The 23,386-nt window shown below is 38.6% G+C and overlaps 2 protein-coding genes and 1 long non-coding RNA gene across 6 annotated transcripts in view; 2 read left to right on the top strand and 1 right to left on the bottom strand.

The window, feature by feature from the left end:
- Nucleotides 1-967, bottom strand: part of LOC121871226 (14-3-3 protein zeta) — a 30,342-nt gene extending 29,375 nt beyond the window's left edge. For both annotated transcript variants that reach the window (XM_042373418.1, XM_042373419.1), the window contains exon 1: nt 824-967. The gene's annotated coding sequence lies outside the window, so the exon portion shown is untranslated. The remainder of the gene's footprint in view (nt 1-823) is intronic.
- A 2,199-nt stretch (nt 968-3,166) lies between these two features.
- LOC121871225 (mRNA turnover protein 4 homolog) lies at nt 3,167-11,589 on the top strand. Its single transcript, XM_042373417.1, has 5 exons — nt 3,167-3,298; nt 9,539-9,701; nt 10,054-10,203; nt 10,587-10,815; nt 11,388-11,589. The coding sequence occupies exons 1-5, from the start codon at nt 3,271-3,273 to the stop codon at nt 11,577-11,579; spliced, it is 762 nt and encodes a 253-aa protein (XP_042229351.1). The 5' UTR covers nt 3,167-3,270; the 3' UTR covers nt 11,580-11,589.
- Nucleotides 11,590-16,942: 5,353 nt separating this feature from the next.
- On the top strand, nt 16,943-18,048 carry LOC121871223. Of its 3 annotated transcripts, none has more exons than XR_006089848.1 (4): nt 16,943-17,036; nt 17,601-17,660; nt 17,727-17,756; nt 17,928-18,048. It is a non-coding gene; the product is annotated as an uncharacterized LOC121871223 (long non-coding RNA). The 3 variants fall into 3 exon arrangements; XR_006089849.1 differs by lacking the exon at nt 16,943-17,036 and adding an exon at nt 17,267-17,292; XR_006089847.1 differs by lacking the exon at nt 16,943-17,036 and having other exon boundaries at nt 17,540-17,660.
- The last annotated feature ends 5,338 nt before the right edge of the window (nt 18,049-23,386 follow it).

Raw genomic sequence — 23,386 nt, 5'->3', positions numbered from 1 at the left:
TCTGTGCCCTTTAATTTCTTAGATTTACAGCCGTACAATGAAAAACGATATTTGGTCAGGATTTTAGAACTTGCATAAACCACGCCAGCCATCCCTACCATCCTTTTAGCATTTGTACAGATTCGGTGATCTACATCTTGACAAAAGTAAATTTAGCATTCAAATTTAAATGCTTTTTTTTTACTAACCAATTTAGCAATGAAATAGGTAATCAATTCATCAATGTCAATTTTATAGGAAATCCACATTACCTCATCCAATAAACTATACCCATTTCATAGTGGTTGAGAAATTGTGAGAAAATATAGACGTTTATCCACCCTAACTGCCCCGTCAACCTGCTCCCTTATTACATTAAAATATTACCACCTGCCACGCCTACACTAGTTAAGGTTCTTCATTTTGGGGAGACTAGCGTTGGAGAGATTGAAGTCAGGATTTTTAGAACATATACTAATGGTAAAAACGGGTGTGGAGGGTAAGAGAAGGGCGGGAAGTGAGGGGCGTCAGCTGTGATGGCGGCCTCTCCCACATCACATGGTTCTCTTTTTCACGCCCACCCGCCCGCGCCACGCCCACAAGTACTATTACCATCTACCTATGAACGTGCACTTTAAAATAACCCATAAAAGGTACCATAAGCACTCAACATATAGAGCAATAAGGTAATAGAAGGTAAAGATTGTATACCGGCATTCTCTCACTCGCCGGCTGCCACACCTACCTGTGTTTTCCCAGCTACTGTAATTCTACACAAAACAGTAACAACGAGTTTTAACAAGACATGATATCCAAGATACCAAAAAGAGCGGTTTGGTCTTACCTGTTTTATAAAATAGGTGCTATTTACACAAATATAAAGTATATCCCAGGGTAGAGTGACCCACTCACTACCAAACCCTCTTGACGACTGGAATCTTCCCGGTCTACGGGGTTCTCATTGGTCGCCCACGGACTCCTCCCTTCAAACGAGCTTCCCACTTTACTTTCGCTCATCGCCTTTTATATATAATTTGAGACTTATTTAATATATAATTACTAGTTTAAATATTTTTAAAACTTATTTCTAATCCTATGCATATGATTTTAAATTTTTATCAACGTGATTTACGATATTCCTATTAACCACATGTTATTGAATAATGAATTTACAAATTAGGTAACTTTAGTTATCAGAATAAGAAGATTTATATAAATGTGATTTATAACTAAATAAATAAAAATACATATAAACATATATTATGAAATAAGGTGTACAAACCACAAGAGCCACTGCGCATGCTCGCGAGGAAGCGCGAGATTTACTCTGGCCAGTTGCTTTATGTCTATTATTATGTCTGTTACCTACTGCTTTTCCTGATAACTAGTCTAATAAATGCCTATAGTTTCAAGATAGTGATGGGTTTAGATAAAATAATACAAAGAAGTCAGATTGTATAACTACTTGTTTATTATTGAACTGTTGAATTACCTCTTGGTTACACTTTATTAATTTAATTATTTATTTCACCTTCATGTTTATCAAGTTTCTTGTCCTAAAGCTTTAATAGAGTAAAAGTTTCTACCTGATCTGTAATTTTATTGACTACAGTGCAGTTAATGTCTAAGAATAAGATAAGAATAATCGAAGAACACCGATATTTTTCATAAATATATAAAACAAAAGCAAGTAGGTATGAATGAAGCTATTTGTTAACAATTTGCACTATTGTGAACTAGTATAACGAAAATGTACAATATATCCATCTGTGACTTTTGAGGAGAGTGTCACTATCAAAATATTTACAACCATTAACAATATTACCGTTAATCCTCCAGTTAACGACAGAATACATCTTGCCTCTACAGGGTATATCCTCTCATTCCCAGAAGCCTACTGCCTCTCTTTACTCCAACATAAGACTCTTGGCCTTAGCTCCTGAGAATTTTTTCACCGGATCACGAGAGGACAAGATAATACCCCAGCTTATTTCATCTGATGATTAATTACCTCGGGGGTTAAGTTACGTCAGTCTAGGTAGGATTGGGTTAGGTTAACGTTAGTGTGTTGTCTAATGGTAGACCCTGCATCACAAAAATTGTGACCAAATCCCTCGTTGCTGATCTGACTTTCTGTCTCATTTACACACAATTGCAGGTCTCAATTGTTTTTCTTACTTTGACAACACAACATACATATATCGTTTATCACTGTTGATTTTTTTTATTTATGGTCCTTCATCATTATTATTATTATTATTATTATTATTATTATTATTATTATTATTATTATTATTATTATTATTATTATTATTATTATTATTATTATTATTATTATTATTATTGTTATTATTATTATAGTTTTATTTAAAAAAAAATTTTGTTAATTGTTATAATTTCTTAATGATTATTATTAGTAGTAGTATTAATTAATTAATATTATTATTATTATATTTCGCCTCCAGGCCCTGATGTGGGTCATTGACCTGTGCCCGGGTGGGCTAATCCCTTAAAAAAAGGAATAAGCTAGTCCTCAGCTAGTACAGGGTAGCAACTAATTTCAGTAGAAATGCATATGCTTATAACAAAAAATAATATGATTACCTAAATTAAAACGACTTCTTAGAACAACCAATATACACTTGTTCACAAGAAAATAAATACGCCTGCTTACAGTACATTGGTATACTGTAATTGGTGAAGGCAGGAACTATGTTAAGAATTACCACGGACAGGCTCTCATACCTATTATTTCATTCATAAGACCAGACTATCCGAATATAATTTAAGCTAAGTAAGCGTACATTAATGATATTTTTGTAGGTAAAGTTTGATTAGTTTAGATTTTACAGGTTATTATCACTTGGAAAATATATAATTTCCTACCTCATTCATGAATGAAAGAGATAAGTGATTTAGTCGTGTTTTATGAGACATGTAAACCTTCATTACTATTTTGTTTATAAACGTAGACAATCAATTGTACCTTAATGACCCTAGGATAGTTTGGGTGGCCAGTGGGCACATAAGCTAAATAGGTAGTTAAGTACGTTTGGCCAGCGGAGGTCATAGTTTGGTAATAAATATTTCATTTTCGATTTCAATAGTTTGGTAAATTGATAAACAGATAGATAAATGTTCAATATTATTATAAATTTAAATATTTTATTTGTTTAAAACGAGGTAAATTGGTCTTAGGTTCGTTGTAATCATATAAGCAAAACCACGTTGGGGGGCCACAAGACCTTCACAATATTCCTTCACCACATTAATATTCCTTCGTTATAAAAGATGCCCAAGTCTAAACGTGATAAGAAGAGTGAGTACAAGCTAGTGATACATTATATATTTGTATTTATGTTGTGTTAGTGTATGTAAGAGGTAGTGCAGTGTACATATATCATGGCTCAAGTTTTATGGTACGGGTAAATACATTTTTTGACTCGCCAGTATAAGTAAGAGAGACCAGTTTACACCTATTGGTACTTTACTACTCGCCTAAGCAGCCTATATCTCTATTTAGTAGTATAGTAATTATCCATGACTGTTAGTTCATCGTAACTTCTTCAAAACTTTATAGTATCTTCCAGTTTTGGTCCAACTAATTACCCAAATGTAGCCGCAATGAAGTCAAATAATGGTCCTAGATGAATAAATCGGACTGCTAATCACTTCTCGACTAGTATTTGGTGTCAGAAAGTAAAAAAAAATTGGTATACAATAATTTAATCTGAGTTGTGTTGTGTTAGGTTAGGTTAGGTTAGGTACATGCACTCGATCTATCAACTCAGATTAAATTAAGTTTACCAATTTTTTTTTACTTTCTGACACCAAATACTAGTCGAGAAGTGATTAGCAGTCCGATTTATTCATCTAGGACCATTATTTGACTTCATTCCGGCTACATTTGGGTACATTTGGGTAATTAGTCGGACCCTCCAGTTTGATTTCGTTAATTTTTTCCAGATGTTGTTTGGATGATAGTACTTAAGTGATAGGGTATTTTTTACAAGTTGCTCAAAATGTCCCACAATATTTTTGGGTTCAGTTCTAATGGGTAAGTATATCTCGTCATTAATTTGTTAAATTATGGGCAACTTGTAAAAATTTACCATAATAAACACAACAGTGCAATGCACAGAACCTAATAAAACCTGACCTAACCTAACCAGGAGACCTCTCCCACGGAAAGTTGCGCTTGTGATGAAATCGACTCATTGGTACAACTACTTGTTAAATACAGTATTACCATAAAAATATACTGGAAGTTATAGATTAGGTGGGCTGGACTTTGTCTGAATTGTCTCTGCTAAAGGTAAGAACATAAGAAAATAAGGAGTCTGCAATAGGCCGGTTGGCCTGTGCATGGCAGCTCCTGTCGAGAGTTACTACCACTCTCTATCATCCATGAATCTATCTAGCCTCCTTTTGAAACTTTCCAGAGTTCCAGCACTTACTACAAAGTTGCTAAGCTTGTTCCACTTGTCCACCACCCTATTTGTGAACCAGTTTCTTCCTATCTCCCTCCTAAACCTAAACTTATCCAACTTAAATCCGTTGCTCCGAGTCCTATCCTGCTCGGATATTATAAGAACTTTATCTATATCCCCTTTATTGATTCCTTTCACCCACTTAAATACTTCTATCATATCTCCCCGCACTCTTTGTCTTTCTAGGGAATGCAAGTTAAGTTTCTTTAACATATCCTGATATGGAAGGTTTCTAAGTCCCGGAATCATTTTCGTCATTCTTCGCTGCACCGACTCTAGTGAATTGATATCCATTCTAAAATAAGGGCACCAGAACTGAACCGCATAATCGAGGTGCGGCCTGACTAGCGCAAGATATAGTTGCAATAAGACCTCTGCACTCTTATTATTGTACTTACACTTCTAGATATAAAACCCAATATTCTGTTTGCCTTATTTCGAACATTAACGTACTGTTTTCTAGGTCGTAGGTCCGGGCTTACAAGTACCCCTAGGTCTCTTTCACAAGTCGACTTCTCTAGGTTGATGTAGTTAAGGCTGTATACATTGTCAGTATTTGTTCTTCCAATATTAAGTATGCTACACTTGCTGGTGTTGAATTTCATTTGCCATTTTTCAGACCACTCCTGCAGTTTATTTAGATCCTCCTATAATGCATTTGCATCCTGCCTTGAATTAATCTGCCGCCCTATTTTGGTGTCATCCGCAAACTTACTTATGTCACTGCTGATCCCAGTATCTAGATCGTTTATGTAGATTATGAACAAGAGTGGGCCTAGTACTGACCCCTGGGGAACCCCACTGGTTACATGGCCCCACTCAGATTTAACACCATCTACGCCAACCCTCTGCGTTCTATCGGTGAGCCATGATTATATCCAATTTAAAACTTTCCCCTCGATACCATGAGCCTTAATTTTTCTCAGAAGCCTCTGATGCGGTACACTGTCAAATGCTTTGCTAAAGTCTAAGTAAATAACATCATAATTTTCGTCATTATCTACTACCTCGAAGACTTTCCTAAAAAACGTCAACAGATTTGTTAGACAAGATTTTCCCTTTGTAAACCCATGTTGCCAGTCGTAGATTAATTTGCTTTTCTCTAGATGCGATCGTATGCTATCTGCTATAATTGATTCAAGAAATTTCCCCACTACTAACGTCAAGCTGATCGGCCGGTAATTTGACGCTGATGCTCTGTCTCCCTTTTTGAATATGGGTACTACATTTGCCTGTTTCCACAAGTCTGTCACAACTCCGGTGTCTAATGATTTTGTAAATAAATTTACAAGGGGTCCGCTAATCTGTTCCCTACACTCTTTCAAGACTCGGGGGAAAATTTCATCCGGCCCAGGGGATTTTGTCTTATTTAGTTTATTTATCCTCTTAAGAACATCCTCTTTTCTGATAGTGATTTTCTTTAATTTCTCTTTTTCCTTTCCCCTAAATATCAGTTCCACTGGAATTTCCTCGCGAATTTCTTCTGTGAAAACTGATTAGTAGTAGTTGTTCAAAGTTTTGCTTATTTCTTCACTGCCATTTATCACTTCTCCCCTCCCTGACTTTAAAAGCCCAACTTTGTCCTTGACTTTTGCTCTATATACCTGGAAAAAGTCTTTGGGATTCGCCTTGGATTCTCTTGCTATTTTGACTTCATAGTCTCTCTTTGCTTTCCTTACATTTTTCTTAACATTCCTAGATAGTTCATTATACCTATTTCTGAGCTGCTTCTCCCCTCCCTTTAATTTCTTATAAATTCCTTTCTTTATTCCTATGTCATGTTTAAGTTTTCTGGTCATCCACCTTGGCTCATTCTTATTTGACCTAATTTTTCTGTATGGTATATTTTGTTCCTTTGTTTTATGTAGTGTACTAGTGAATATATTATAGTCATGATCAATTGTTGTGTCATCTATGACCTCGGCCCTTCCTACTGGGGACTGACGTGACTGTTCCCAGGTGACCTCACGTAGGTACCTTCTTAACCCCTGATAATCCGCCAACCGAAAGTTTGGGACTCTGACCATATTGTCATTGTTTTTTGTTTCCCAATTTAGGGTGAACCTGATTTCTCTGTGATCACTGTTACCTAGTTCTTCCCCTACTGTAATATCTCTGATAATATTTTCTTTATTTGTTAATACTAGGTCTAATATATTGTCACCTCTAGTAGGTTCTGTAATTAGGTGTTTCAAAAAATTGTCCTGCACTGCGTCTAGGAAGTCTTCAGATTCATAGTCACCTACAATGTTGTCCCAGTCAATATTTCTGAAGTTGAAATCCCCCATAATGCATAGGTTGTTATATTTTGCTGCCCTACTCATTTCCTGCCATATGGGCTGAGCTGCTTCTTTGCCCAGACTTGGGGGCCTGCAAATCACTCCCATAATTAGTTTTTCTCTTCCTTCTGTGATTTCTACCCATACAGACTCGGTTCCCATTTCACCCTTTTTTTGAATTATTAATACAACATTTTAATGTATCCTTGACGAAGAGTGCGACCCCTCCCCTCTTCCTACCTTCCCTGTCCTTGTGAAAAAGGTTGTACCCTTCTATGTGGTACAGTGATAAAAAAAATTTTGCTCGCCAGATTCATCCAAGTTTCGGTGATTGCTATGACGTCTACATTCTCTGTACATACAACCGCTCTCAGCAATTACCCCTCCATAATGTTTGTTACTTATCACATAAAACTCTTTATTAAAATGACTCAAGTTATGAAAATATATCGACATCACACAGGCTAGTATTCTCGACAGTGAGTCTGTCACTCGGTGTACTACTGTGAACCAGCCTGAGCAAGGAGACATCACAGGTTAACAGACTGCATGTTTCACCTCCATGAATTGACTTAAATTATACTCACGTTATTTCACCGTATTGACAAGAAAGCACAATGCTTCATGATTAAGATGGATATAGATAACACACTTGCCTTTTTATACTTTAACAATAAAGAACGAAACGGTAAATAGTAATCCTGGAGCAGATGGCTAACACCAGAACACGTGTTTGAGTTTTTTCATTTTTCCACAGATGTTCTTTGGATGATAGTACAGTAAGTACAATAAAAATGATATGGCAATACAGAGAACCTAATTAGAACCTGACTTGACAAACCAAGGACACCTACCAAACCTTACCTAACTTTCTAGCCAGGGGGCAGAGCCCCCCCATGCTTCCCTCCATATTAAACAGAAATTACAATACAGTATACTTAGGTTTGATATCTGGTACCAATGAATGCAACTTTGTTGAAGTGTCATGTTGTAATTTTACGTTTTTCGTGGACTTCAGAGTACACTTGAACTGAGCTTTGAAAGTTTGCTTCTTTTACACTCTTCTGAGAACATAATGTGCATTAGTGTTGTGTTAAACCGTCTTTCCTCAAACATTGTTCGCACCCTGATCTGTGTCTATGCGGCTACAATCTTCAAGCCTCAGAGCTAAGCCCACACCTTGAAGAAATTTTTTTTTTGTGTGTGTCAATCATTTTATTTTGAGGAGGAAGTTGTAAATATTTTTGAGCTACATGAAGCAAACTGCTTTATGACTTATAACAAAACTCAGATTTTTGGGGAATCACTTAAAAAGCCTTCTAAAGGTGGCTGTAGTTATACATGTTGCCCTCTTTTATTAAATACAACATGGTAAACTATAGTACAGTATTTGGAACATGGTCAGTCAAGTAGGAGTGGGATACTTTCCAAAATGTTATTTTAAAACATTAACCACTTTCATTTGTTATCAGGTATTATACTGACACAGAAGTTCAGCATTTCACAAGTATATAATATCTATTTTCTTAAAGAGGATGGGATTAAGACTTATAGTTGTTGTAATGCTTAAAATACAGATCCAGCAAGGTACAGTACAGCAGTATGAAAAAATGATATCTTACAAGTACAGAGGTGTTTTAAAAAAAAAAATATTCATTTTGGTGTAGAAGTGCCTCATATATTTATGGGTAAAAAGAGTACTGTACTTGTAAGGAAATTTTGTTTTTTTTCTTTTGTTTTTTTTATAAAAACAGATTGGACAGTACATACTGTATTTAGGTTAAAAAAAAAAAGCCTCTCCCCAAGTAAAAGAACATTCTTAATTGTGTTACATGGGTAAATAAGGTTACCTGGTCCACTGATTTCAGTTGTTTTACATGTACAGTGACCCCTCGTTTAACGAACACCTCGGTTAACGTAATTTCGATTAACGAACTGCCTTCCATAAGGATCTTCAATTCGGTTAACGAAAAAAAATTCGGCTAACGAAGTTCTTACGAACCGACCTCAACATGTTTTTGCTTGCACTGACCGGGCAACCAGCTTTAGTATCAGTCCGCCAATACATTAATCGGTTCTAGGGCTTAAATTCCTTACTATTTTAGTAAATATCAAGAAGTTTATACTATTCAATAATTTTAAAAGTTTAATATTCAATTTTTTAGGCATTTTAACAATTATTGAACATAATTGAAGGTAAAGTGACTAGTTTAATGTGTGGCATCCAGCCTCTTAACACAGCAAACAGGAGTTAGTCTCTCTCTGTTTTCACTGGAGGTAACATCTTGCTTGAGACTCTCTTCAACTAAACGCTTTTTTCCTGTGTTTCCAAGCAAATTATTGGTCATTTTGAAATATATTTTACATATTGACAATATATAATGCAGTGCAGTGTTGATTTAAAGAAAATAATCGTGAATTACACCGAGAGCTAAAATTTTATGGGTGAAATGGCGCCATGGGGTGACTTCTCTTCCACCCCAATGCCTTCTCTTCTTCCTTCTCCTCCACCCCCATTCTAAATCCCATCATCATCGTCATCATCATCATCATCATCATCCAGGAGCCTTCTACATACACACCTCAAAGTAAGTGAACTTTTCTACCATTTTTGTTGAATTTAGGAAATTTTCGGTGAGCTGGAACCAATTACCCAAAAACCCATTGAAACAATGGTTTCGGTTAACGAACGACCTTCTGGAACGGATTGAGTTCGTAAACGGAGGGGTCATTGTACAGTATTATTGATATAAAGTTTTAATTATTGAGTAATTTCTTTTCTCTTTACAGTTTCTCTGACACGAACTAAGAAAAAGGGGTTGGAATTTAAGCAGAATTTGGTAGAAGAGATTCGCAGCTGCATTGCCTCGTATGCTCGCATATTTGTCTTCTCTGCTGATCATGTTAAAACAAACAAGTTAAAGGATATGCGTTTGGAATGGGGACACAGCAGGTTGGTTTGATGAGAATTGTTTAGGATTTAAATGATTCCATATAGCACTTAGTGAATGTGTAGGAAATAGTTTCAGCAATTAGAGGATAGCACCATACTGCACAGCACACACTACTGTTATTTATGAAATGACTTAGGACTAGCACAAACGGGTGCCACAACAAGACCACATCCCTTAATAAAAAGACAAGGCCATAGTATTAGTCTCATTACCTGTATTGCACACTGGCATAAAAGGCATGCTTGTGCTTGTTTAGTGATATATCACTTTAAATTCCATAAGAAATTAATTGTACTGTAGGTAATAGATTTGTAGTTTTTCCTCAATAAACTGAGAAATTTTTCTTTTCAGGTTCTTCCTTGGCAAAAATAAAGTAATGGCATTGGCTTTGGGTCGTACACCAGAAGAAGAAATTTATGATAACCTTCACAAAGTTTCCCAGAAACTTGTTGGACAGCGTGGTCTTTTATTCACAAATTCTTCAGAGGAGGAAGTGCTCGAGTAAGTACAGTACTGTATATTGAATAGGAATGTGTGTTAGGTAAAAATTTAGCTTTCCTTTTAGTTGGATCCGTGGGTTGGAAGGGGAAGTCGATTCCATTAACTCATTAGTGAATGGGATGTTTTGTAATGCTTATAAAGTTTTGTTTGACTCAACATAGCTTTGTTGGATCCAAATGAAATACAAATTTCTGCTTATAAACTGTAGATCACCTGTTCTTGAAGATATTCAGCAGTCTGTACTAATGTGATGGTGTTTTTTTTTTTAAATACAGTACAGTATATTATAAATGAAAAACTAATACTTTCCTTTATTATTATTTTTTTTTTGCTATACATAGTAAATTGTGCCATTTGCTTTAATTAAGTGTATTTTCTCCCAGCTATTTTGAGAACAAAAGGTACCCTGTCCATCCACATGCAGGGGATTTGGCAGGAGAAACGGTCGAGTTGAAACAGGGTCTACTAGAACAGTTTTCTCATTCTCTGGAGCCACATCTGAGGAAGTTGGGGTTACCTACTAGACTGCAACGTGGAATCCCAGAGCTTCTTAGAGACCACACAGTGTGTGTGAAAGGAAAGCCCCTAACACCAGCACAAGCCAGTATTCTGGTGAGGATGAATGTATTTTTAAATACCCAAGTAACTTTAGGTAGGTGGTGCTCCGAGCAAGAAATAGACAAGTGACAAAAGTAAAAAAAGCTAGAAAACACAGTTTTAAAACTTAAAAAGGATGCTTGAAGGTTGTAATGCACCTCAAGCCATGTTTTTACTTTTCTTGTTCTCACCTGGAGCGGTTCATATGTTGCAGATAGATAACCACCAGTAAAAGTAATTTGTCGAGTTGTGACTCAATTAAGAAAAGTTTATCTTGTATACTGGCAGTGCCTGGATGTATGACTTATCCACCTATTTACCTGAGAGAGAGTCATTCAGAACTTTATTTTCTTCTTATTTCTGTTACTGAAAAGCAAGTAATAAATTCCACTCTTTATTGAAGGTAGCCAAACCATCATGCAGTATTCTTCATCATGGTGAATGATTTTTAAAAGTTGTGGATGGGCATGTGCACCTCCCAGTCACAATGTAAATTATACATGTTTATAAATGAGTGTTTATTTCTCCACAGGGATACGAAAGCATAGTTTTGTTAATTAACTAATTAATATTATTGTTTCTCGCAGAAACTGTTGGGAAAAGAAATGTCATTTTTCCATCTCGGAATGCAGTGGTGTTGGAGGCGACTGGATGGTAGTTTTGAGAAACTTTTGACTCGTTCTGACCAAAGCAACACTGCGAGAGAAGAAGCTAGTGAAGAAGAAAATGCTGAAATGAAGAGTGAAGATGATAGTGAATCTGAAGAAGAAAATAAATAAATACAGTTTATTGAATTTCTTATTTTTTTCCTCAGATTGGCTTTGTGACATGTATGACAGAGAAAGCACTACACTTCCTCTCTTAAAGCAAAAGTTTGCTTTGCACTATGAAGAGAAAATTTGTTTGTTGCAGCAGAAATTTTAAATGCCACATTAACAGAAAATTATTTCTCAAATTACTGGTACATTTACTGTACAGTAAATAAACTTGATAGAAAATGTACCTCTTGGGCAATATTAAACAGCATTCGACTGTATTCAGTTGTCAGCAGCTCGATATGTGATGCAGGTACCATGTCACTCCCTATTAGGGTAAACTGATACTGTACCTGGGTAATGGGTTGCAATAACCTACTAGCCCACATAATACCACTCACTCAGATGGAGAGACTAATTTTGATGCTGACCTTGTGCACCAACATATGAGACACTGCCAGGCAGAACGAAGAAATTTTTTCTTCTGATAATCCATGCTCTACCACATGGGACTAAAAAACAAAGGAATTTTGCCTTCATTCCAGTGGTATAAAGAATTTTTCTCATACATATTCATAATTATTATCCAAAAACTACAAAAAAAGACATAAATGATGAAAATTTATAAAGATTTTTCTTGAGCTATGGACCAGAAATGGAAAATCTTCAAAATGCACTATTTACAAAATATAGGTTTTGCATGCTCGCCCTTTTTCCTGGCAATACCTCGTGTAATTAAGTGAAAGGATTCATATACAAGATATTTAAACAACTGCCACTGATCTACTGCAAGAGAGTATGAGTATGTTCTGACAGTGATGAGAAATAGAGTGGATTACCGAGTAGTTATTATTGAAGGGAGTCTAATATACAGTACTTGATATGGATTATATTTTGGACAGTTTTTCTAGGATAGCTGTGGATAAGTACAATCCCTCCTGAGATCTTAATTTTTTAAAAGCATTTGTATTGCAGTGCATGTCCCAAGTGACATATACTGTATATTCCGACTAAATCTATAGGGTTAACACCAGGTATTGGTAACACCTTTGTACAAAAATTAGAGCAGCTCTAAAAGGAGTTTTTGAAATAGTCACCACACAATGAGTTGTGACATTACACCAGCCTGAGCACACCAAACCTGCCACTTGGCTTGGCCATAAACTGTGATTCAAACCCTAGCATCAGGTGTCTTAATGCTACTGTACAGACATATTCCCTGTAAAAGAACTTCAGTGTTTTCAGGAATTTTTCACAAATTCACAGTTCTCGCATTATTAATATAATTAAGGCAAGTTTGAATTAACCCATTAAGACTTGGGGTGAATTGCACCATGTTTCTCCACATGCTGGCTTATGCCTGTGCAATATAAACCTACCTATAGATCTTCAAGGTATTTTTTTTATTTAAAGTATGCATATGATATTTTCTTTATTTTGTTATTAAAAAAGTAAAACAAATGTTCAACTTAATTTTTAAGTGTGGAAGCAAAACTTGGCATAGTCTGCTAGTAGACCAAAGGTAACATGGATGACCCAGGACCCAGAAAACTCCCAAGGGTCACGGATTTGAGGGTCTATATCTGTACAGTATTTGCATAGACTAAAACACCAAATACAGTGCACAAAAAGATAAAACAGAAAAAATAAGGAGTAAATTATAAAATCCAATTTTACATCCGACAAGAAGAGACAAATAACCTACGTCATCATCCACCAAATACTCCCTGACATGAGGACTTGTCTGCCTCCTTAGAGGAAGTACACCGTCTATATACAGTAGTTTAATGCAAATGCTGTCAAATACCCAGTCAATCTAAGTTCTGACCCCGACTCAATGCTGCTTCAAGGAGTCGGCAAGTCAATCATGTTACCTAGGACACGCCCTTCACTAGTTTTTAACTTGCATGAAACAACTACCCTAAACAAAATACAGCTAGACCCCGACTTACAACTGCTTTGACTTACGACCGTCGGGACTTACGACCGCCGCAGTTGTGACCATTTTTTTTTTCTTCAAATGACGCACGCATTTTCTATACCGAAACGTTTCCAGTTAATGTAGTCTCCATGTATAATAAGAAAATTGTGGGGGCCCCATGTGCATTCAGCTGACTACATTAAAGGTAAGTGCTCAGTCACACTGTATCCATTCCTCATTATTTATTACTTTCACTGTACTGTATCCATTCCCCATTATTTATTACTTTTACTGTACTGTATTTCATTGTAGATTTTTTATTAATTTTTTTTTTTTTTTATCTATGTCGGACTTACGACCATTCGGACTTACAACCTGGATTTGGGTCCCTAACCCCGTCGTAAGTCGGGGTCTAGCTGTATACTGTAGTTGATAAATATAAATTTTGTGCAATAAATTATAATCCTTTTATTTAAAACCTTAATAATATGTTGCAAAGACCTTTTGATTGTACATGTACTTCTGTTGTGAAAATTTTCTTAGCACAACTACGGATGACCTAAACTCCTGCTGGGCCATGACATACATCTAGGTGGGCCGTCATGACATACAGTACATCTAGGTGGGCCGTCACGACATACAGTACATTTAGGTGGACCGTCATGGCATACAGTACATCTAGGTGGGCCGTCATGACGCTACTGTACAACTAGGTGGGCCATGGCATATCATCTAGGTGGGCCGTCACGACATACAGTACATCTAGGTGGGCCGTCATGACACCAGTACATCTAGGTGGGCGTCATGACTTACAGTATATCTAGGTGGGCGTCGACGCCATACAGTACATCTAGGTGGGCCGTCATGACATACAGTACATCTAGGTGGGCTGTCATGACATACGTATATCTAGGTGGGCCGTCATGACATACAGTACATCTAGGTGGGCCGTCATGACATACAGTACATCTAGGTGGGCCATCATGACGCCAGATACATCTAGGTGGGCCATCATGACATGCAGTACATCTAGGTGGACGTCATGACATACAGTACATCTAGGTGGGCCGTCATGACATACAGTACATCTAGGTGGGCCATGGCATACATCTAGGTGGGCCTCGTGACATACAGTACATCTAGGTGGGCCGTCGTGACATACAGTACATGGGTGGACCGTCAGACATACAAGTACATCTAGGTGGGCCCTCATGACATACAGTACATCTAGGTGGGCGTCATGACATACAGTACATCTAGGTGGACCGTCATGACATACAGTACATCTAGGTGGGCATCATGACATACAGTACATCGGTGGGCCGTCATGACATACAGTACATCTAGGTGGGCCGTGTGACATACAGTACATCTAGGTGGACCATCATGACATACAGTACATCTAGGTGGGCCGTCGTGACATACAGTACATCTAGGTGGGCCCTCATGACATACAGTACATCTAGGTGGGCCGTCGTGACATACAGTACATCTAGGTGGGCGTCGTAACATACAGTACATCTAGGTGGGCGTCGTGACATACAGTACATCTAGGTGGGCCGTCGTGACATACAGTACATCTAGGTGGGCCCTCATGACAACAGTACATCTAGGTGGGCCGTCATGACATACAGTACATCTAGGTGGACCGTCATGACGACACAGTACATCTAGGTGGGCCATCATGACATACAGTACATCTAGGTGGGCCGTCGTACGACATACAGTACATCTAGGTGGGCCGTCATGACATACAGTACATCTAGGTGGGCCGTCGTGACATACAGTACATCTAGGTGGACCGTCATGACATACAGTACATCTAGGTGGGCAGTCATGTCATACAGTACATCTAGGTGGGCGTCGTGACATACAGTACATCTAGGTGGACCGTCATGACATACAGTACATCTAGGTGGGGCGTCATGACACCAGTACATCTAGGTGGGCCGTCATGACATACAGTACATCTGGGTGGACGTCAGGACAGTACATCTAGGTGGACGTCATGACATACAGTACATCTAGGTGGACCGTCAGGACATACAGTACATCTAGGTGGACCGTCGTGACATACAGTACATCTAGGTGGACGTCGTGACATACAGTACATCTAGGTGGACCGTCGTGACATACAGTACATCTAGGTGGACCGTCGTGAATACAGTACATCTAGGTGGACCGTCATGACATACAGTACATCTAGGTGGACGTCGTGACATCAGTACCTAGGTGGACCGTTGTGACGTCACACATCTAGGTGGACCGTCGTGACATACAGTACATCTAGGTGGACCGTCGTGACATACAGTACATCTAGGTGGCCGTCATGACATACAGTACATCTAGGTGAGCGTCGTGACATACAGTACATCTCGGTGGACCGTCGTGACATACAGTACATCTAGGTGGACGTCATGACACAGTACATCTAGGTGGGCTGTCATGACATAGAGTACGTCCTAGGTGGGCGTCATGACATACAGTACATCTAGGTGGGCGTCATGACATACAGTACATCTAGGTGAGCCGTCTGACATACAGGACATCTAGGTGGGCCATGGCATACATCTAGGTGGGCCGTCAGGACATACAGTACATCTAGGTGGGCCGTCAGGACATAAAGTACATCTAGGTGGGCCGTTGTGACATACAGTACATCTAGGTGAGCCATGGCATACATCTAGGTGGGCGATGCGTGACATACAGTACATCTAGGTGGGCCGTCAGGACATAAAGTACATCTAGGTGGGCCGTCGTGACATACAGTACATCTAGGTGAGCCATGGCATACATCTAGGTGGGCGTCGTGACATACAGTACATCTGGGTGGGCCGTCAGGACATAAAGTACATCTAGGTGGGCGTTGTGACATACAGTACATCTAGGTGAGCCATGGCATACATCTAGGTGGGCCATCATGACATACAGGACATCTAGATAGGCCATGGCATCTAGGTGGGCCGTCAGGACATAAAGTACATCTAGGTGGGCGTCATGACATATAGGACATCTAGGTGGGCCATGGCATACATCTAGGTGGGCGTGTGACGCCACACAGTACATCTAGGTGAGCCATGGCATACATCTAGGTGGGCCATCATGACATACAGGACATCTAGATAGGCCATGGCATACATCTAGGTGGGCGTCCAAGACATACAGTACATCTAGGTGGGGCGTCGTGACATACAGGACATCTTGGTGGGCCATGGCATACATCTAGTTGGGCGTCGTGACATAGAGTAAATCTAGGTGAGCCATGGCATACATCTAGGTGGGCCATCGTGACATACAGGACATCTAGGTGGGCCCTCATGACATACAGTACATCTGGGTGGGCGTCATGACGCCAGAGTACATCTAGGTGGGCCGTCATGACATACAGTACATCTAGGTGGCTGTCATGACATACAGTACATCTAGGTGAGCCATGGCATAAATCTAGGTGGGCCATGACATACAACTAGGTGGGCGGTCATGACATACAGTATATCTAGGTGGGCCGTCATGTCACACAGTACATCTAGGTGGGCCGTCATGACATACAGTACATCTAGGTGGGCCATGGCATACATCTAGGTGGGCCATGACATACATCTAGGTGGGCCATGACATACATCTAGGTGGGCCGTCATGACACACAGTACATCTAGGTGGGCCGTCATGACGCCAGATTACATCTAGGTGGGCCATCATGACATACAGTACATCTAGGTGGGCCGTCATGACACATGGTACATCTAGGTGAGCCATGGCATAAATCTGGGCCATGACATACATCTAGGTGGCCGTCATGACATACAGTACATCTAGGTGGGCCATCATGACATACAGTACATCTAGGTGGGCCGTCATGACATACAGTACATCTGGGTGGGCGTCATGACATACAAGTACATCTAGGTGGGCTGTCATGTGCTACAGTCCATCTAGGTGGGCCATGTGCATACATCTGGGTGGGCCATGACATACATCTAGGTGGGCCATGACATACATCTGGGTGGGCGGTCATGACATACAGTACATCTAGGTGGGGCGTCATGTCATACAGTACACATCTGGGTGGGCCGTCATGACATACAGTACATCTAGGTGGACCGTCATGACCACAGTACATCTAGGTGGGCCGTCATGACATACAGTACATCTAGGTGGGCTGTCATGACATACAGTACATCTAGGTGGGCCATGGCATGCATCTAGGTGGGCCTGACATACATCTAGGTGGGCCATGACACTACATCTAGGTGGGCCGTCATGACATACAGTACATCTAGGTGGGCGTCATGTCATACAGTACATCTAGGTGGGCCGTCATGACATACAGTACATCTAGGTGGGCCATGGCATACATCTAGGTGGGCGTCGTGACATCAGATACATCTAGGTGGGCGTCAGTAACATACAGTCACATCTAGGTGGGCGTCATGACACCTGAGTACATCTAGGTGGGCCGTCGTGACATACAGTACATCTAGGTGGGCCGTCGTGACATACAGTACATCTAGGTGGGCCGTCGTGACATACAGTACATCTAGGTGGGCCGTCGTGACGTCACAGTACATCTAGGTGGGCGTCATGACGCCACAATTACATCTAGGTGGGCCGTCATGACATACAGTACATCTAGGTGGGCATCGTGACTGGCACCAGTACATCTAGGTGGGCGTCATGACATACAGTACATCTGGGTGGGCGTCATGACATACAGTACATCTAGGTGGGCGTCGTGAACATACAGTACATCTAGGTGGGCCGTCGTGACATACAATACATCTAGGTGGGCCGTCATGACATACAGTACATCTAGGTGGGCGTCGTAACATCAGTACATCTAGGTGGGCCATCGTGACATACGGTACATCTAGGTGGGCGTCGTGACATACAGTACATCTAGGTGGGCCGTCGTAACATACAGTACATCTAGGTGGGCGTCGTGACATACAGTACATCTAGGTGGGCCCTCATGACATAAGTACATCTAGGTGGGCCGTCGTGACATTGGTACATCTAGGTGGGCCCTCATGACATACAGTACATCTAGGTGGGCGTCGTGACATACAGTACATCTAGGTGGGCCCTCATGACATACAGTACATCTAGGTGGGCCGTCATGACATACAGTACATCTAGGTGGGCCATGGCACATCTAGGTCAGTGCGGATTAACCATGAGGCACTTGAGGCACTGGCCTCAGGCCCCCCAACTCTAGGGGCCCCAATCCAAACATTCTCGAGTTGAAGCGTATAAACATGAACTTCGGCTCACGATGTCTAGCAACGTCTCAATTTTCTGTCTCTTATGAACATTAAATGTGTTATTTTGCAGAAGCTTAATATTGATGAAATCATTGATAAATTTGGGTATATTTTGTTCTTGTTATTTATATATACCTTGAGGGTAGGGGGCCCCAAGTTGATCTGTACCTCAGGCCCCTATTAAGCTTAATCGCCTGATCTAGGTGGGTCATACATCTAGGTTTGCCATGGCATACATCTAGGTGGACTATGGCATACATTTAGGATGGGCCATGGCATACATCTAGGTAGGCCACAAACGCTTGTCAAATAGATGCCGTAATATACAATAATAATTGAATAACCCCAATAATTTAAGACGTTGTGACATTTCATCAAACTGATAATATAACCACTGATAATTTACAGTTATTCATTAATTTATGTCCAATAAACAAACATACAGTAATCTAACAGAATATGTATTTAATGATAAACGTCCCTTACTGGTACATTTTTACTTTGTTTCCTGGTACCATGTGGCTTATGTTATCGAGAAGTTGATGACTGCTTGTGTTTCAGATGCGTTAATAAGTTTTGACTGTGACAAATGGCTTATTAAACTTAATATAAACACGATCTGAGATATGCAAAATGAAGGGGTTGGGGTGATCTATGAGTTGTCTGAACCAGCTGCACAGAGCCTCACCTGACAATGGTTGGCAACCAATCCTAAACCCAAGAGTTATCTTCATGCTGAGATGACCAGGAAGATATGATTTCCCTTTTCTACTTTTCAGTGGGAAGTGTAGGTAACCCTAATACCTTTTGATATATATGTCTTCACAGTCACTTCTAACCCATGATTTCTCCACCTTTAAAAAGCTTCTGCAACAGAAACCCCCCAAAACAGAGTGGAGAAAGACTTAAAATGAGCAGAATATTGTGAAAAATAAAATATTGTTCAAACACATGTACAGGCAGTCCCCGAGTTACGAACACCCACACTTACAAATGGGATCCCAATATATTCATCGCAAAAAATGTCACTAAAATCCCATTTTTTTTATATTACCGTACTTTATACAGTATTATTTAACATCACTTTATTTACAGTACAGTAATATCTCCGTTATTTGTTATGTATGGGATATTGGTGTTTTGTATGGGCAGGGTTGTGGTTTAACCTAACCTAACCTAAACTAGGGAATTAATGCTGTTCTGACTTAGGAACAGGGTCCAGGAACGTAACCCGTTCATAACTCAGGGACTGCCTGTATATATTTTTCTTATACAGTACTTTGTATTGGTAAATTTTACCTACATATTCTACTTCTTGATGAAACACAATACCCACTCGAGATATTATAGCAAGAAATGGAAATACAGTATAACACACACACACACACACCATACACTGTACTGCACCAACACACTGTAATGATGAAGTACAATACTGTACAGTATACTGTATCTGGAGTCTTCAAACTATACAACATTTGAAGTTCTGCTTTAGCTGTTTAAGGTTTTCAAAAATTGTAAAGACATCTACAGAATTCCCAAAGGTTTACAAGCTTGTCCAAAAAACTATTAAATTAATGTCCAAATAAAATTGCACAAAATCCTTTATTTTCTTATTAAAAAGACAGTATCTATCAATCCACCATTATATGGCAATAAAAAAAGAAGTAATTATCCAGTCTTATTCCTAAATTTAGATACAGTCAGCCCTTAACATACGCGGGTTTATAATACACGGATTTGCAAATACGCGGATTGCCCCGCCGGAGGAATATTCTGTACATTGAAGTAATTGAAGTACATTCAAATCGCGCGCCATTCAACTCGCGCGCAGCACCGAACACGGGACACCGCCCGCTCCCGCAACCTCACACACACACGCATAGCTCTCCCTCACTCAGTCAGTCTCGCTGTAACCACGCTTGTGTTGACATCAGCATTGTAGTTGCAAAAATATTACATTTCTGTGAATGTATTATATCAAGAACAGTATGAATAGAATATCACTAATATAAGAATATTTTAATCGAAAACTATTAAAAAAACGAGTAACATATCTTGAACATCGGAAGGTTAGGTAAAGTCTTTTGTTTTCGTGTAGTTTATCCTAATTTACATTGAAATGCGTTACGTTTCAGCAAAACTACTATTTATTTCTGAGAATATGGAAATGTAATATTTTGCTGAAATGACGTAGGTATTACAGTGGAAAGTGACGAAAGCAATGACTTTCACTTTCTTTCGTTCAAAAGATGTTACCGTAATCGCTTTTTGAATGGTTTTCAGTTAAAAAACTGTTGTATATATATATATATATATATATATATATATATATATATATATATATATATATATATATATATATATATATATATATATATATATATATATATATATATATATATATATATATATATATATTGATAAAATCACACGGGAAAATGGAAACATCTTAAGGGGTGAGTACAGGTTGTACCTCTCTAGTACGGCATTCTGTGGTCCGGAAACTCCCGTGGTTCGGAACAATTTTAGTTTGTCCAATAGGTAGATTGGCAGCTTCTTTTTTCTTTTTTTTAACTTATCTGCATTATTATTATTATTACAGGAGTATTAAGTTTTTGCTCCTCAGGCCCCAATGTGGGTCAGTGACCTATGCCCGGGTGGGCTAATCCCCCCCAAACAAACAACAAAGCCGCGGGAAATTAAGGTTTGTTTACATCCGGCAGTTCGGCTGCTCTCTCTCTCTCTCTGCTTGTCTATACAGAGTACAACATTTAACTCTTCAATATATATGAGCAGTAAATAAGTGTTACTTTCATATTCTTATGTAGAGTAATGACGATATGTTTTCACATGTGCGCACTTACATACACGCAGTCTCACTTTTTTTTTTTTACCATTAATGGTTAGCTACTTATATTGTTCCATTTATTACATTAAATAACATTACTTCAAAAAAGCATATTAATTTTTTTACATTAATTTTACTACAGCTACAATCAGGGTCTTATTTTCTTCAGTTTTATATGTAGAACCAATCAGTCACTGGTTTTGTAAGCTTTAACAAAAACAATGCCGGCAGCCGTCTCGTCTCCTCGTGTGTTTTAATATTCCACGTATTATTAATAAATTGTATTGTTAATTTTGCACACACAAACATTAATTCAATAAAAACAAATTCAGAAACATTAATTAAAATATATATGAACAGTAAATAAGTGTTGCTTTCATATTCTTATGTAAAGTAATGACGATATGCTTTCACGTGTGCGCATGCGCACTTACATACGCGATCTCTCTTTTTTCTTTACCATTATCGTTAGCTACTTCTATTGTTCCATTTATTTCCATTTATTAACATTAAATAACATTACTTAAAACAACCATATTAATTTTACTACAGCTACAGCCAAGGTCTTATTTTCTTCAGTTTTATATGTAGAACCAGTCAGTCACTGGTTTTGTAATCAACGAAAACAATGCTGTGTCATTTCCTCGTGTGTTTTAATATTCTACGTATTATTAATGAATTGTATTGCTCATTTTGCACACATAAACATTAATTCAATAAAAAAAGACATTCAGTAATAAACAATAATGAATCTTTTGTACATAAGAGAAATGACGCTGTTTACACGATTATGCCTGTCGTCTGCACGTTGGCGGGCCGTTCAAACCCGTCGAAATTCAAGTTTCCGCCGTCAAAATTTTTATTTATTTATTTTTGTGTGTGTTCCAATAAAATACGTTAAGAATTAAAAACTCGCGAAATTTGAGAAGCTACTATACGACATTTAACCCTTCAATATGTCTTCAAAGAGACCATGATGCAGAGAAAGTGGTGCTAGTGCTTCCAAGCATAAGCACAAGTCACTATCTATCCAGGAAAAGGGTGAATTTCCATGGTCCGGCACCGGTCAGGTCCCGAGGTTGCCGGACTAGAGAGGTACAACCTGTATATCAAGCACAGTATGAATATAATATCATTGTAATATAACAGTATTTTAGCCGAAAACTATTAAAAAAACGAGTAACATCTCTTGAACATTGGAAGGTTAGGTAAAGTCTTTTGTTTTCGTCATGTATTTTATCCTATTTTACATTGAAATACATCACGTTTCAGCAAAACTACTATTTATTTCTGAGAATATATTCATTCAGGCACAGTTTAGGTAAAATATACATGTGCTGTAACATTTTTTTAATTGAAAACGATTTGAAAAACACGTACCCTCTAGCCCTGTTCAAGGAGAGGACTGGGAGAAGCTGTTTGGTGCTGCAGACGATGACAAGGAAAATGATTTGGATGGATTTTAATGAAAATATTCAGAAATATGGTATCGTAGTATTTATTCAAGTCAATTAGGATAGAATATTATTGTAACACAACAGTAGTGATGATGTGGAGAAGGCGGAGGGACAGAGCGGGGAGGAGGTGACTGGCGGGAGCAGGGACGAGTGGAGATGCCAGCCAGTACATTACGGGTGTATTAATTGTTTTTATAGCTATTTTTGCATTTTAATATTAAATACTGTGCATTACGTTTCAACAAAACTACCATTTATTTCTGAGAACATGGAAATGTAATATTTTTGCTGAAATGATGTACGTATTACAGTGGAAAGTGGGATAAAATTGTGACGAAAGC

The sequence above is a fragment of the Homarus americanus genome, unplaced genomic scaffold (genome assembly GCF_018991925.1).
Source record: "Homarus americanus isolate GMGI-L3 unplaced genomic scaffold, GMGI_Hamer_2.0 scaffold40565, whole genome shotgun sequence".
Lineage (NCBI taxonomy): Eukaryota > Metazoa > Arthropoda > Malacostraca > Decapoda > Nephropidae > Homarus > Homarus americanus.
The sequence above is the reverse complement of the archived record's forward strand: the minus strand, read 5'-3'. Positions and strand labels throughout refer to the sequence as shown.